General features: G+C 35.7%; 1 protein-coding gene across 1 annotated transcript; it reads right to left on the minus strand.

Annotated features, from left to right (window-relative positions):
• Positions 1-929: 929 nt before the first annotated feature.
• LOC139695242 (uncharacterized) lies at positions 930-9,684 on the minus strand. Its single transcript, XM_071593929.1, has 7 exons — positions 9,560-9,684; positions 8,925-9,003; positions 8,170-8,231; positions 8,045-8,080; positions 7,490-7,628; positions 5,580-5,642; positions 930-1,073 (listed from the first exon to the last, which is right to left on the minus strand). Exons 1-7 carry the CDS (start codon positions 9,614-9,616, stop codon positions 1,063-1,065), a joined length of 447 nt encoding a protein of 148 aa, XP_071450030.1. The 5' UTR covers positions 9,617-9,684; the 3' UTR covers positions 930-1,062.
• Between the last annotated feature and the right edge of the window lie 2,654 nt (positions 9,685-12,338).

Below are 12,338 nucleotides of genomic sequence, written 5' to 3' on the forward strand. Positions count from 1 at the left end.
CATATTATTGGTCACAAATAACAATTCATCATATTGCATAATTTTTTGACTACTATGAAAATTAGGCTGTGGAATTTCTATTATTCTATTTTGCCCTCACTTGCGTTGGTAATAAAACTGGATTGAAACAACACTCACGAAATCTAAATCAGAATTTTAATTATAAACGGGCACTTTAGGTTCGTGGAACCCGAACCAGTTTATTTGAGTTTTCATTTGGCTTTCTACACGTTGATCTGTACTATGACATTTGCGATGAATCTTTAATATTACTTTGAAATAAAAATACTGTGAAATTCTACTTGCACCTTTCTGTCAATAGAAATAGATACCAATACACAATAATCTAGAAAACTCTATTCATTTTTCATGGTTTTCATAGTGGTTAAGTAAAAAATTCTCAAATTTGTCGAGACGCATCTTTGACAAATAACTTACACTTGCTCTTTTTTATCTTATTTTCATAGTTGCTTAAGCGACGCTTGTACTTTCTGACAAAAGAAGAAGAAAACATTCACACTTGTGTGAATTCCTTTTTCATAAATCTATTCTCTTAGGTCACTTGCATTAAAACTATTAAATATGAAATTTCGTGTTCCTTACATAAACACGTTATGAGTTATTGTTGCGACAAAAATATCTTGACTCCCATCCTCAGGTACTCAAATACTCACATAGCTTTCGCTTAGCAGTCATAACCAGTCAAATGTTACTAGGAATATGTATTTCTGTTAAATAACCAAGTAGATTTTCCATAAAAAGCTTACGTTATAATTTGCAAAAATAAAAAATACCATCTTTTAAAATTGATTAATGGTTTCATAATAATGAAGCTTCATTAGTAAGTTCTTGATGTGAGCAGTGATGTATTTCCAAACGAGATGGTGTATGTTACTAACAGAGTGCAATGAAATAAAAACGTGGACATCCGGCTTTAATCAGTTTTATTCATTTAAATTAATTTCACAGGTCTTTTAAAGTTAATTCAACACTTAGAATCGATGCAATTCTTCAGCCTCCCCACGCATACCGGATCGATAAGTATTTAAACTTCTGGTTTAGTTAAATCCAGGCTGTGGAAAAAATATAAAGAAATATAAATATTAATGCGTATATGTTCATCTGCAATAGTGGCTCTGGCAATGAATACTTTGGCACTGGAAAATTTACAATTTATTATTTTTGTTTTGATTTTTCACAAAGCAGATGAGTTCCTTTATATTGAAATACTTTACTAGATTATTTACCATTAAATGCGATTAACAGCAATGAGTTTGATAATTTTTCTTAGGTTTTATGTTCCTTTAACACAACTCTTAGGTTTCTATTAACGCATTCGAGGTATACTGGTTTAAATTTACAGTTTGCCATGCACATACTATCAGTGCATAAAATTAAATTATTTATTTACATGAAACTTAACATCTTCGTTACAAGTATGGTACAAAATCTGAACGTAGCGTTTGCAATAATAATCATATGCATAACATTTCCATCCCATGAAATACAACCTTGACCTGGTAGAAGGCATTGTGCGTTCCACTGAACCCTAGAGCTGTCCTGCTGGGAGTAATGATTATTGTTCCTGATAGGGTCACCCATGCAAGATAGGTTAAAGGCTAGGAGCCAGGCAAAAGGCATTCCGCTCTGCATCTGTTCCTCAGGGAGTCCACTGCGAAGGCGTCTGATCATAAAGGGGCGGCCATTAAGTAATGGCATCATGTTAAAAACACTATTGAGGAAGCCAATGGGAAACCACCTCAATTATTGTTCGCAAGATTGGTATTTGGGACATTGCGGAGAAAATGAGTCCTGGCAACTTTGAGACTAGGCCCTACCGGCCGAGTGTCGTGCCCGGCAGCGGAAGAGTCAAGATTTCCGCGGTCGTCATCTAACGGAAACTTTGCGAAGCAAAACCGACACCAGCAGAACAAAATATTCTGAGGAAGAAGACGGAATTACTTAGAATAGAAACTTGGTACGCAAGGAAAATTTTGTGGACAGGAACATTAGAAAAAATAAAGTGGGATCACTGGAGTGATAGATATGGAGTAAGGTTAAGGGGGGCTAAAGTGAACGAGAGTTTTCTATAATATAGATTAAAATTTTAGTAAAAGGCTGGTCAGCATAGATAAGAGCAACGGGCAGGAGAATACAAGTAAAGAAAAAAGCAGAGCCGACGAACTTGGATATTGTCTAGGTATATATGCCACCAAGCAATCATCAGGAAGAAGTCAATGGGTATACGATCATTCAGAGGACATAATCATAATCCTGCAGGGAAATATTTGATAGTAATAGGGAGTTAAAATGCGACAGTTGGCGCAGGAAAATATGGTGGTGAGGTGGGGGACTACGGTTCAAGTACGAGGTATGACCGCGGGAGAATGCCATTACATTCCGCAGAAGACTGGTGTTACTCATCAAGAACACCTGGTTCAGACACCATGAAAGGCCTAGGTATATATGGAAAATGCTGGGTGACTCAGAAAAATATCCGTTAGAATATATTTTTCTTAGGCATAGATTTAGGAACAGAACGGTAATTCGCACAGCTTCCCGGGAGCGGATGCGGACTCTGACAGCAATTTAGTTGCCATGAAGTGTAAGGTCCGTTTCAAAAAGATAAGGCAGGGGTGGTAGGTTAAGGAATGGAATTTAGAAGCAATAATTTGATTTACAATGCAAAAGTATCCGCAGGCTGTACAAAAAGTCATGAATGAGGGAAAACAGCAGAGTACTATTGAGGAAAAATAGAAATTTATCAAAAAAGGTATATCGACAGTATCATAAGAAACTATAGGAACCATTAATTAGAAAAAACAAGGAAACCATTAGTAACGGATGAGATTATTAGAAAGATAGATGAGAAAAGAAAATGGAAGAATGTAAACCAGAATAAGGCAAAAGGAAGTGCATAGACTGATATAATACATTGAAACGGGTAACAAATAAATGAAAAGATGCATGATGGAAGACGCAGTGCGAGGATATGGAACTGTTGCAGAGGAAGGGTGAAATTAATGCTCTATACCTGAAAGTGTAAACACTATTGGGAAGTAAGAAGGTAAGATATGTGTTAAAAAGTTACCAATAAGTCGGAAAAGATATAGTTAAAAAAGAAAATATTCACTAGAAATGAAAGGAATGTATAGAAAAACAGTATGGCAAAGAACTTAGGCCAACAAACTAAGACATATATAGAGTACAGACGTAGATGAAGATGGCTTAGGTCTAGGCATACTCGACCGAGAAATGTTAGGGGTATTAAGGAAGATGAAATCAAATAAGGCTGTGAGGGTGGACGACATTCCATCCAAACTACTTAAAGGTTTAGGAAATTATGAGATTAAGATACTATGTGGACTTATTCGAAACATCTATGAGAAAGGAACCTTGAAGAATAAATTGGTGAGTTCAGTGCTGGTTCATATTCCCAAAAAGGTACAGGCTACATCATGTGAGAACTACTGAGCAATGGCTTGATTTGACGTGCAGCTAAAGTGGTTCTCAGGATATTTAACCAAAGATTGAGGAGCAGAGCAAATTTTTACTAAGGGGATCATCAGGTTGGGATTAGGGATGGAAAACACAAATGTGATCCATTTGAAGTAATGGCATCATAAATTGAGAAGTATATAGAATACATAAGAGATGTATTTTTCTGTCACGTAGATATCGAATAAACGTTTGATGAAGTGAATCGATACACCCTAAAGAGTATATTTCTGTGAATAGGAATAGATTGGAGGGGAAACAGGCTAATCCACAACATCTACCTGTCTCAGTCCGCTCAGTTGCGATCAGGGAACGGAGAGTCCGGATGGGCAGTGTTAGGACGAGAGTTAAGGCAGGATTGCCCATTATCACCGTTGCTTTTTAACCAGTATGTAGAGGAAATGATCAAAGAGGCATGGGAAGAACTGGAGGTAGGAATGAAAGTGGGCGGGGAATTCGTAAAATCAGTTAGGTTCGCTGATGACCAAGCTTTAGTTTGTCAGTCAGCCAAGGGATTGCAAGCATTGCTGAGTGAATTGAAAAAGGCTAAGCTAAACATTACAATAGGAGGGCAAACACTAGAACAGGTAGAATAGTTTACGTATCTCGGTAGTGTTTTGGACCAGCACGGTCAAAGTACTAGGGACGTAAGGAGAAGAATTGCGCTAGACAAAGAGGCTTTCTCAAGGAGGAGGGAGTTTCACAGGGACGCTGAGCAAGGATATTAAGAAAAGACTTGTTAAAACTCTCATATGGAGCGTAGGTTTATATGGTGCGGAAATAAGTTCATTGAAGCAGGATGATATACGTAGATTTGAGGGTTTTGAAATGTGGCTGTGGAGCGGAATGGAGAAAGTCAAGTAGGAAAGGAGAATAAATGAGGAGCTGCTAGTAATGGCAGGGAAGAGAGAGTATTGTGGGGATAAGTTCTAATGTGACAGAACAAATGGTTGCAAAGTATGTTGATTGGCGATGGCATGTTGAAGACGGGGAAAGAGGAGAGGGTAAATTAAGAAGGGGCAGCTATAGGATAGGGGTGCTGGACAGGATGTGGGAATTGTGGGGTGATGACTGGGGCTTGTTGTTGAGTTGGATGTTATGTTTCGTGTTGGGTTTTAGGAGAAACGAAAAATATGTGGTAGTTTTGTCCATTCAAAACCTACTTATTAGATTACATAAAATAGTAAAAAAATTTATGAAATCCCACTGTTTCATTTGATTCTGATTGTCCCTGGCATTATTTACATGCTGAAACAATGTAATCTCTATAGTTGTATCATCGTAACGATAGTAAAGCGAAAAACACGTATTTAGAGAAAAATGTGTGCGAATTTTTTATTCTATTTTTTGAATTTTTGTTTGTCTGAATTTTTGAATGTTTGAAGTTAGTTAATTAGAGTCTTGGAATCAAATTGTACATTAAAAAGTATTCAGTTTTGAAACAATTTAAAAAATTTACTCATATCAAAATAATGCAGTCCGCTGGAAATGATCAAATTGTCAAACGTTTCATTGTTAATTCTATGAGTATTACTTTTTTGTTGGTTGTCAAATCTCTTTAAGTCAAAATTATTTTTACCACTACTGTTTCTGGTAAACTTAACAATATTTAATTTAATTATCTTTACCTAAATACGCACATATTTGACTGATTTTAAAACGCATTGTCATTAATTACATTGTGTTGGATAACAATTTAGGTTAAAAGGAAGGAAATAGTCACATCGCGTCAAATAAACTGCTTTGATATTGATGTCAACTCATCTGCAATCATTCCCATATTATAAAAGATTTGATTTTCTATTTAAATTAAGTAGATTAAAACTATTTAAATTATTCTATCCGCTAAATAACATGGCGTACAAATAAATGAAACTTTTATAGCCATTCTATTTTAGTTAATCCTGAAAAAATTTGGTAAATTTAGGACAAAGGCAATCAATTGAATCGCAATAATAATTATTAATTTACTATAGTAATCCGGTTGCTACATGGGTAGGCTTAATTTAATGCTTTACATAAATTTCACTTACCTCTTATTCGTCGCTATTTTTAAAAAAATCATTACGGTGCTTACTCACCTGCCCTTTTCTCCATCATGCACGCCCAAATACGGTAATTTTTTGCACAAGCTGTGTCACCAACTGGAAGATGTACAAACATCATTGAATGAAATTCATACCCTCATAAGAAAAAGTTGTTAGCTAGTACACTTCCCCATCACATAATATGTAGTCATCAATTTTTCCTAGTTACTTTATGATTCAAAATTTACGCACCCTTATTTACCAGAGAAATATGGTGTTTAAGTAAAGGGTACTTGTATACGGTTATAAACCCCATGGTCGCATTTTTCACTATTCTAAACTTATGCGTAGGGTTTAATATACATAAAGAATTAAGGATGATTAAAAAATTGTTTTAGCCTCTTCGGCGAAGGGAACTGAATTAATGACCGGGACTACAAGCAAAGATGTAACGAATAGAGTTCTGTAGACTGATAAGGTGCAAAATATCTCGAGTTTGCGAAAGCTTTATCGATTTGGCAAGAGGAGGAGTTATGCTATAGACTTTTAGTGTGCTGAGAAAATGAAATAAACAGAAAAAATAAATACGATGACGTTCTTGGCTTGTTGTAAAGGCATATAATATTTTAAGGAAACATTCAAAGGAGTAGAAAAAATGGTTGCATGAAAATTTAGCTGGCAATGGCGTTTGGAAGACGGTAACCAAAGGGCGAATATTTGGCAGGCATTGTTAATTAGGTCTAATGAACGAAATAATGGGAGAAAGGGAATGTTTCATAATAAACAAAGATTAAATGAATTGGTATGCACCATTTATTAATTATAGTCTTAGACGGCACTATTGTGGGTAACATGACTTACTTAGAAGAGTGTGCTTAGCTAGAGATTGCTGAATTTTTCAGTTACCTTCTTTGACCGGTAGATTCTTTTCAAAAATAGTAATGAATATTAATTACACATATTAAGATAAAAAATTATTTTACGAAATATACGAGTATTTAAACCTTATTAAAGATAATATTTTAAAAAATACTCTTTAATATGTAATATTAAGGAATAAAAAATTTGCTACGGTCATAAAATTCTTCGTTTTGGATGAATTAATCTCAAAGGAAATTCAGCCAAAGTTAGGAAAATTGTACGAGGACTCTGCTCCTTTAATGTCAACCGTTAAAAGGTGGGCAGCTGAATTTAAACGTGGTCACTCATCCCTAGGAGATGACCCACGTGAAGGACGGTCGAATACCGCAACCACACATGAAACTATCGAAAAGGAGCACGATATCATATTGGTCGAGAGACGAGTGAAGGTAAATAAGATAGCCAAAGTTGTGGGAATATTGGAAGAAATGTTGCGAAACATCTTGTACAAAGCATTATATGATGGGAAAGCCCTGCGCAAGGTGGGTGCCGCATTTGCCGAATGCCGATGAAAAGCATGTGAGCGAACGATTTTCACAGCAATGTATGCAACGATTCAGGAGGAAGCCGAGCGATTTTGTGCGGCGATTTTTATCAAGGATGAGACATTGGTCCACCTTTAATTGCCAAACACGGAAAAGCAGTTAAAGAAGTGGGTGGAAGCCGGTGATTTAGTGCCAAAGAAAGCGAAGTTGATCGCATCAGCCGGAAAGGTCATCGCCGGAGTGTTTTGGGATGCGAAAGGGATCCGGTCTTTGGTTACCTTGAACAAGGCAGAACAACTGCTGGCGAATATTACTCTGTGGATATATCGTATAATATTATTATGTGTTTTTAAGAAATAGCATGATACAAATATGTCTTACACTTAAACTTGAATCCATCTATAACAAAATTGATCTTTGGGTTTTTGTAATTACTCTTGAAATTTAATGAATTTTTTGCAAGATCAAATATAATTAATGTAAAGTGATTTCTTTGTGAGGAACTCAAAGTATATTTACAGGAAAAAATTTTTGTTTAATGATTGAAAATTGACTTACTACCAGCTGCTGCACATTCAGTGATTTCTTTCTCTACTTTCTCGGGATCCGGTCCTGATCCATCTGGTCTTTTGTGCTTTTCCATGGAAACCTTAATTTTCTCAAAATTCTCCAAAATGCTAAACACTCCGTCTTTCACCTTTCGAAAGAATCAATGTAGTGTCAGGGATTGACTTGGTATTTTATATCACCAATAAACTTCTAACAGTTTTTACATAATTAAACTAAAGTTAGTTTTTTCTCATGCCAGATACTTAAAACTGACTTTATTTATCATGTTTATAGTTTGCCAAGGCATAGATTTATGTATAGGTAAGAATATAGAACATTTTTAATATACGAGAATTATAAAATTTTCCACCGGAAGTAATATGCCTTCAACCAATTTTTGCTGCAATTCATATATCTGTTTTTAGTAGGAAAGTACTTTTCATGCTACATAATTCACTTTAAAATAAATGTGCATTAGGGTATAAAATAATTATTTAAAATTTAACATATAATTTTTGTAGCTTAGGCGTTTATTCTAAATGGAACATGATAATCAACACTTACAATTCCTAGCTCCTCCATGACACACTGTACGAAGCACTGAAATGGACAACGATAAAAATATATACTCTTTTTGTTAACTTATCCGGGATATTTCATGACGAAACGTGACGAAAAGAGAAACTTACGGTTCCAATTTCTGAGTTTTCATCCTTCAGTATTCCCGTTGATATGACAGTGTTTACTACATCTGAAGTTATATAGATAAAAGTGAAGAAATAATCACTTAAAATACTATTAAATAAACTAAGCCCTTAGCTGCCATTAGTGACGGCACAGAACGGTATAAAGGTCACTTATATATATATATATATATATATATATATATACAGTATGTGCTATTTTCTGGAAAGGCTCGCGGCTAAAACATCGATATTGCCAAATGTTTCAGGCTACGTAATGGACTACGTAATTCATAAACATACTCCTTTCAATTTCAAGGTGTTTAGGAATGGCCATTACATTAACGTCACCAGGTAAGAAACATTGCTCATTTCCACAGCTATTTTAAATATTTTTTTCAATTTTTTTGGTGAAACCTCTTCTTTTATGCATCTTTTATGCTTAAGGTTATCAGCTTATCTAAATATTACTTGAAAACTGCCCATATTTTAAGTGAGGCTATTTCGTCTAACGTTATTAGAATTAGTTATCTGAATTAATGGAAATCTTTTTTTATTCATTATTGAAAAAAAATGAACCTTAATATGATTTGATGGTTAAATTAGTATAATGTCCTAAATAAAAGTATTAATGGTAAAAATAATGTATCAAAACATAGATTATAAATCCATAGTTCTCATAACACATATAATGAAATAAAATAAATCGGCACTAGTAATCGGAGCTATATTATCTCACTTATTTTTTAAAAGGTACTTACCATCTGGAGGATTCAAGCGAGTTTTGCATTTTGAAGATGCTTCATTTATTTTCTGATTAAGTTCTTCAGGGTCAGCGTCCTAAAAGTGAAATAATAAAACCGCATTTTAAATAGAAATAGTCATACCTAATCAAATTATTAGTAAAATTTTGAATTTCACTATTTTAATTCAATGTGAAATCAGAAAATAATTATATAGGAAGGTCAAATCTTGTAAATTCGAGACTTATTTTTTTCTTAAATTCATTTGACTGTCTTTATCAATTTAAATATCCTTTTGTCTATAAAATTCACGTGGCCATTGTAACAATTTAGTTAAAGTTACATAATTTAATTGTAATGATTACAATCGTCCATCTCTGCTTTCAAATCATGGAAAGAACTCAGCCTAATTAAAATACCGTACATATACCGTAATACAAATACCGGCACAAATACCGTACATTTTGTCTTAGAAAATACTGTAAAGTGTAATCTTTAATGCATAACAGAGAAAATCTATTTCATATAGAGATCAGGTGGATACTTTTGCATATTTATCCAAAAAGCGTGGAAAAACGAAAATAAATGAATAAAATGAAATAGATTTCGTTAAATGAACTCAAACAGATTGAGAGGTGAAGTGCGTTACTCACCGTGTAACCCAAGAGTAATACTAGGGCCACGCAGACGATGGAGGCGTATTTTTCCATTTCGCTCGGTTTGAAGTGGGCGATGCAAAAATTCAGTCGACTCCCGGAGTTTCTTCAAATTAGCGGAGCGTCAGTCAACTGTTTATCTTCCACGTATTCCCAGCCATATTTATACGCGGCGCGTCATAACCTTCGGCCGCCCTGCCTCCGTCACACCCCTCCGCTCCCCCACGCTCCACTCCGTCCTTTCCCCACCTTCACCGCTTACGATCCGCCACTCCGTGACGCTTTTGCTACACCCACTCCTCCACGCCCAACCCTTTCCCTCGCCCACTTGACCACTCGCCGGCCCACTTCGCCCAGCCCTTCATCACCACCCCCTGCCCTCGCGCGCACGGCCACTCCCGCCTAGCCCTCCCTTCGCACACCCTCTACCCACCCCTACAACATCCGCCGGGCTGACCGCTCTCACCCCCGCAAGCACCTCCCCCCCAAGAGAAACATTTGCGAGCGTTCATTCAGAGAGTGAGTTTTTATCAAAAAGGCATTTATGTGAGGGTAGGAATTGCGTGCACTGCCGAGCACAATAGACGTCAGGGGAAATCATCGCTGCCCTCTCTCTTTCCCTCTTCAGGAAATCGAACTGCGTTCTCCGAATTTTGGGAATGACATTTTAATCATTCTCCAAACATAGAAAGAGTATCGTTCCTCGTTACATAAGGAAAATGAAAAGTTTTGACCAAGTGCGGTGTCAGTGGAATAAGAGTAAGTATACACACAAGATGGGGACATTCTCATTTTTTAATGATTATTAACACTTTGGTTTAATGAAATGTAGGCATGAAATGGAAATATTCATTTTCTTACGATGTTTAAGTCTTTATTTAATGGCTGTAAATGATATTTTAATTGCCGATAGGCACACACAACCTTCACTTTCTTGGTAGGCAAGGTCAAAAACATCGTTTAATTTTAGACCAGAAAATTTAATTTTGTCATTGACTACTTCCTTGCTGCCTTATCCTTGTAAACTTTATTTTTCTTCCGTCATATTCATTGCTTCACACAAACGTTTCCACTCCCGAGACTTGACGTTTTGACAGACTCATCAGCCGCATTAACTTTGTCATTCTGTCTCTCTCTTCCCATTCATTTACGCTCACCTCATACAGCAGCAAGGTCTTTTTCTTTCATTTATTTTTGCAACATTGTGCTGGTTTAGTACACTACTGTCTCCGACCGGAACTTTCAATCACTTCTAGCACGCTTGCCAATTACTCTTTTCCTGCTTTATTACTCATAATTCATTTTTTCACGTTTTTTATCCGAGCATCACTTCTATTCACTAATATGAGGAAGAGTTTATTCTTACATCCAGATGTTTTTACTGTATTAGAACATTTCGGTATAGTATACATACTACCGACAGCCTTTCAGTCGAAAATTGGCTGAAATAAATACTTCATTTTTGCCTTCTTTTTAAGCGTCAAGACAAGATACACCAGAAAGCACACTCAATTATTCGTCACCCCGTTTATTTTCCCAAAAGAATCATCTCTTTTTTAATTTTCCTTTTCAAACATGACTTTTACGTTTTCGTTTCAAAACCAATATTACCATGAATGTTTGCATTTCCCTCTATTGCGTCACAAGAGCACACAGAAAAGATTAAAGGTTATATATTCCTGTACAGATAGTAGGTACAAATATTCGTGTATTCACCGGACAATCTAAAATCATAATAACAAGAAACCAAAGTTACCATAGAAATATAAAACACATTTAATTTAGAAGCCAAGACAAATTTTAGTATTGCATTGACTTGAGGTATATTTGTAGGTACTTGTGTATTTTAGTTGATAGTATATGTATTGGCCTGTACATAAATTGCTAGGGTTTTTGCATGTAAGTATACGATTTTGTGGGTGTAGATTGGCATTGAATTGTGGGTTTTGCATGCAGTGATTTCTCTTTTACGGGTATGACCTAAAACCCCCGCCACACACCTTTGTGGCAGCTTTCCGGGCACTATGTGGATGTAGATTAAGAGCTCCCAGTAAATACACTGAGTTCATGGTCAGCAGTGATAGGTCAAGGAAGCATAGGACGGGAACATTTGAATTTCAGATACGATCCGTGCCCATCCATCCATCCCTTTCATATTTTTTCATAAAAATAACACATGCCCGATATATCATACTCTTATTTAGCTCCAATATTCATTTCAATTCAGCGCCATTCACGATCGCATGCAATCTGAAGATTACCCCTCTACATTTCATACATTGTTTTTCTAGTAATGAGTTGACTGCTCGTTCAGTTCATACATTCTTACAATATGCAATTTTAATCAATTAAATTCGATCGAATGCAATTCAAAATTAATGAATTAATCTTAGCAATGCACAATAATGTTTGGTGGGCAAATTTGCATAGTCCTTGGCAAAAAGAAACCATATTCTCTACACATTTTCTACCTTGCCCAAAATCAAATTTCCATCCTCAGATTTTACCTCTGTGTTACCTATGTCCTCCATAAATCACAACTTATCGCAAAAGTTGTACAGTACACTAAAAAATTTGATTTCTCAATAATGTATACACTTTACTCCATTCGAGGGCTGTTCCATTTGCACACTAGTACAATTATTGCATTCTTTCAATCGTTTACTATTGAAATATACTTGAAAAAAATAGATATAAATTTAAAAACTGCGCAAAGCGAGTGGCACTCTCTTGTCCACATGGCGCCTAAATGGATATCTTAAACTTATTTTACGCT

The sequence above is a fragment of the Hetaerina americana genome, unplaced genomic scaffold (genome assembly GCF_022747635.1).
Source record: "Hetaerina americana unplaced genomic scaffold, ioHetAmer1.1.p SCAF_6, whole genome shotgun sequence".
Lineage (NCBI taxonomy): Eukaryota > Metazoa > Arthropoda > Insecta > Odonata > Calopterygidae > Hetaerina > Hetaerina americana.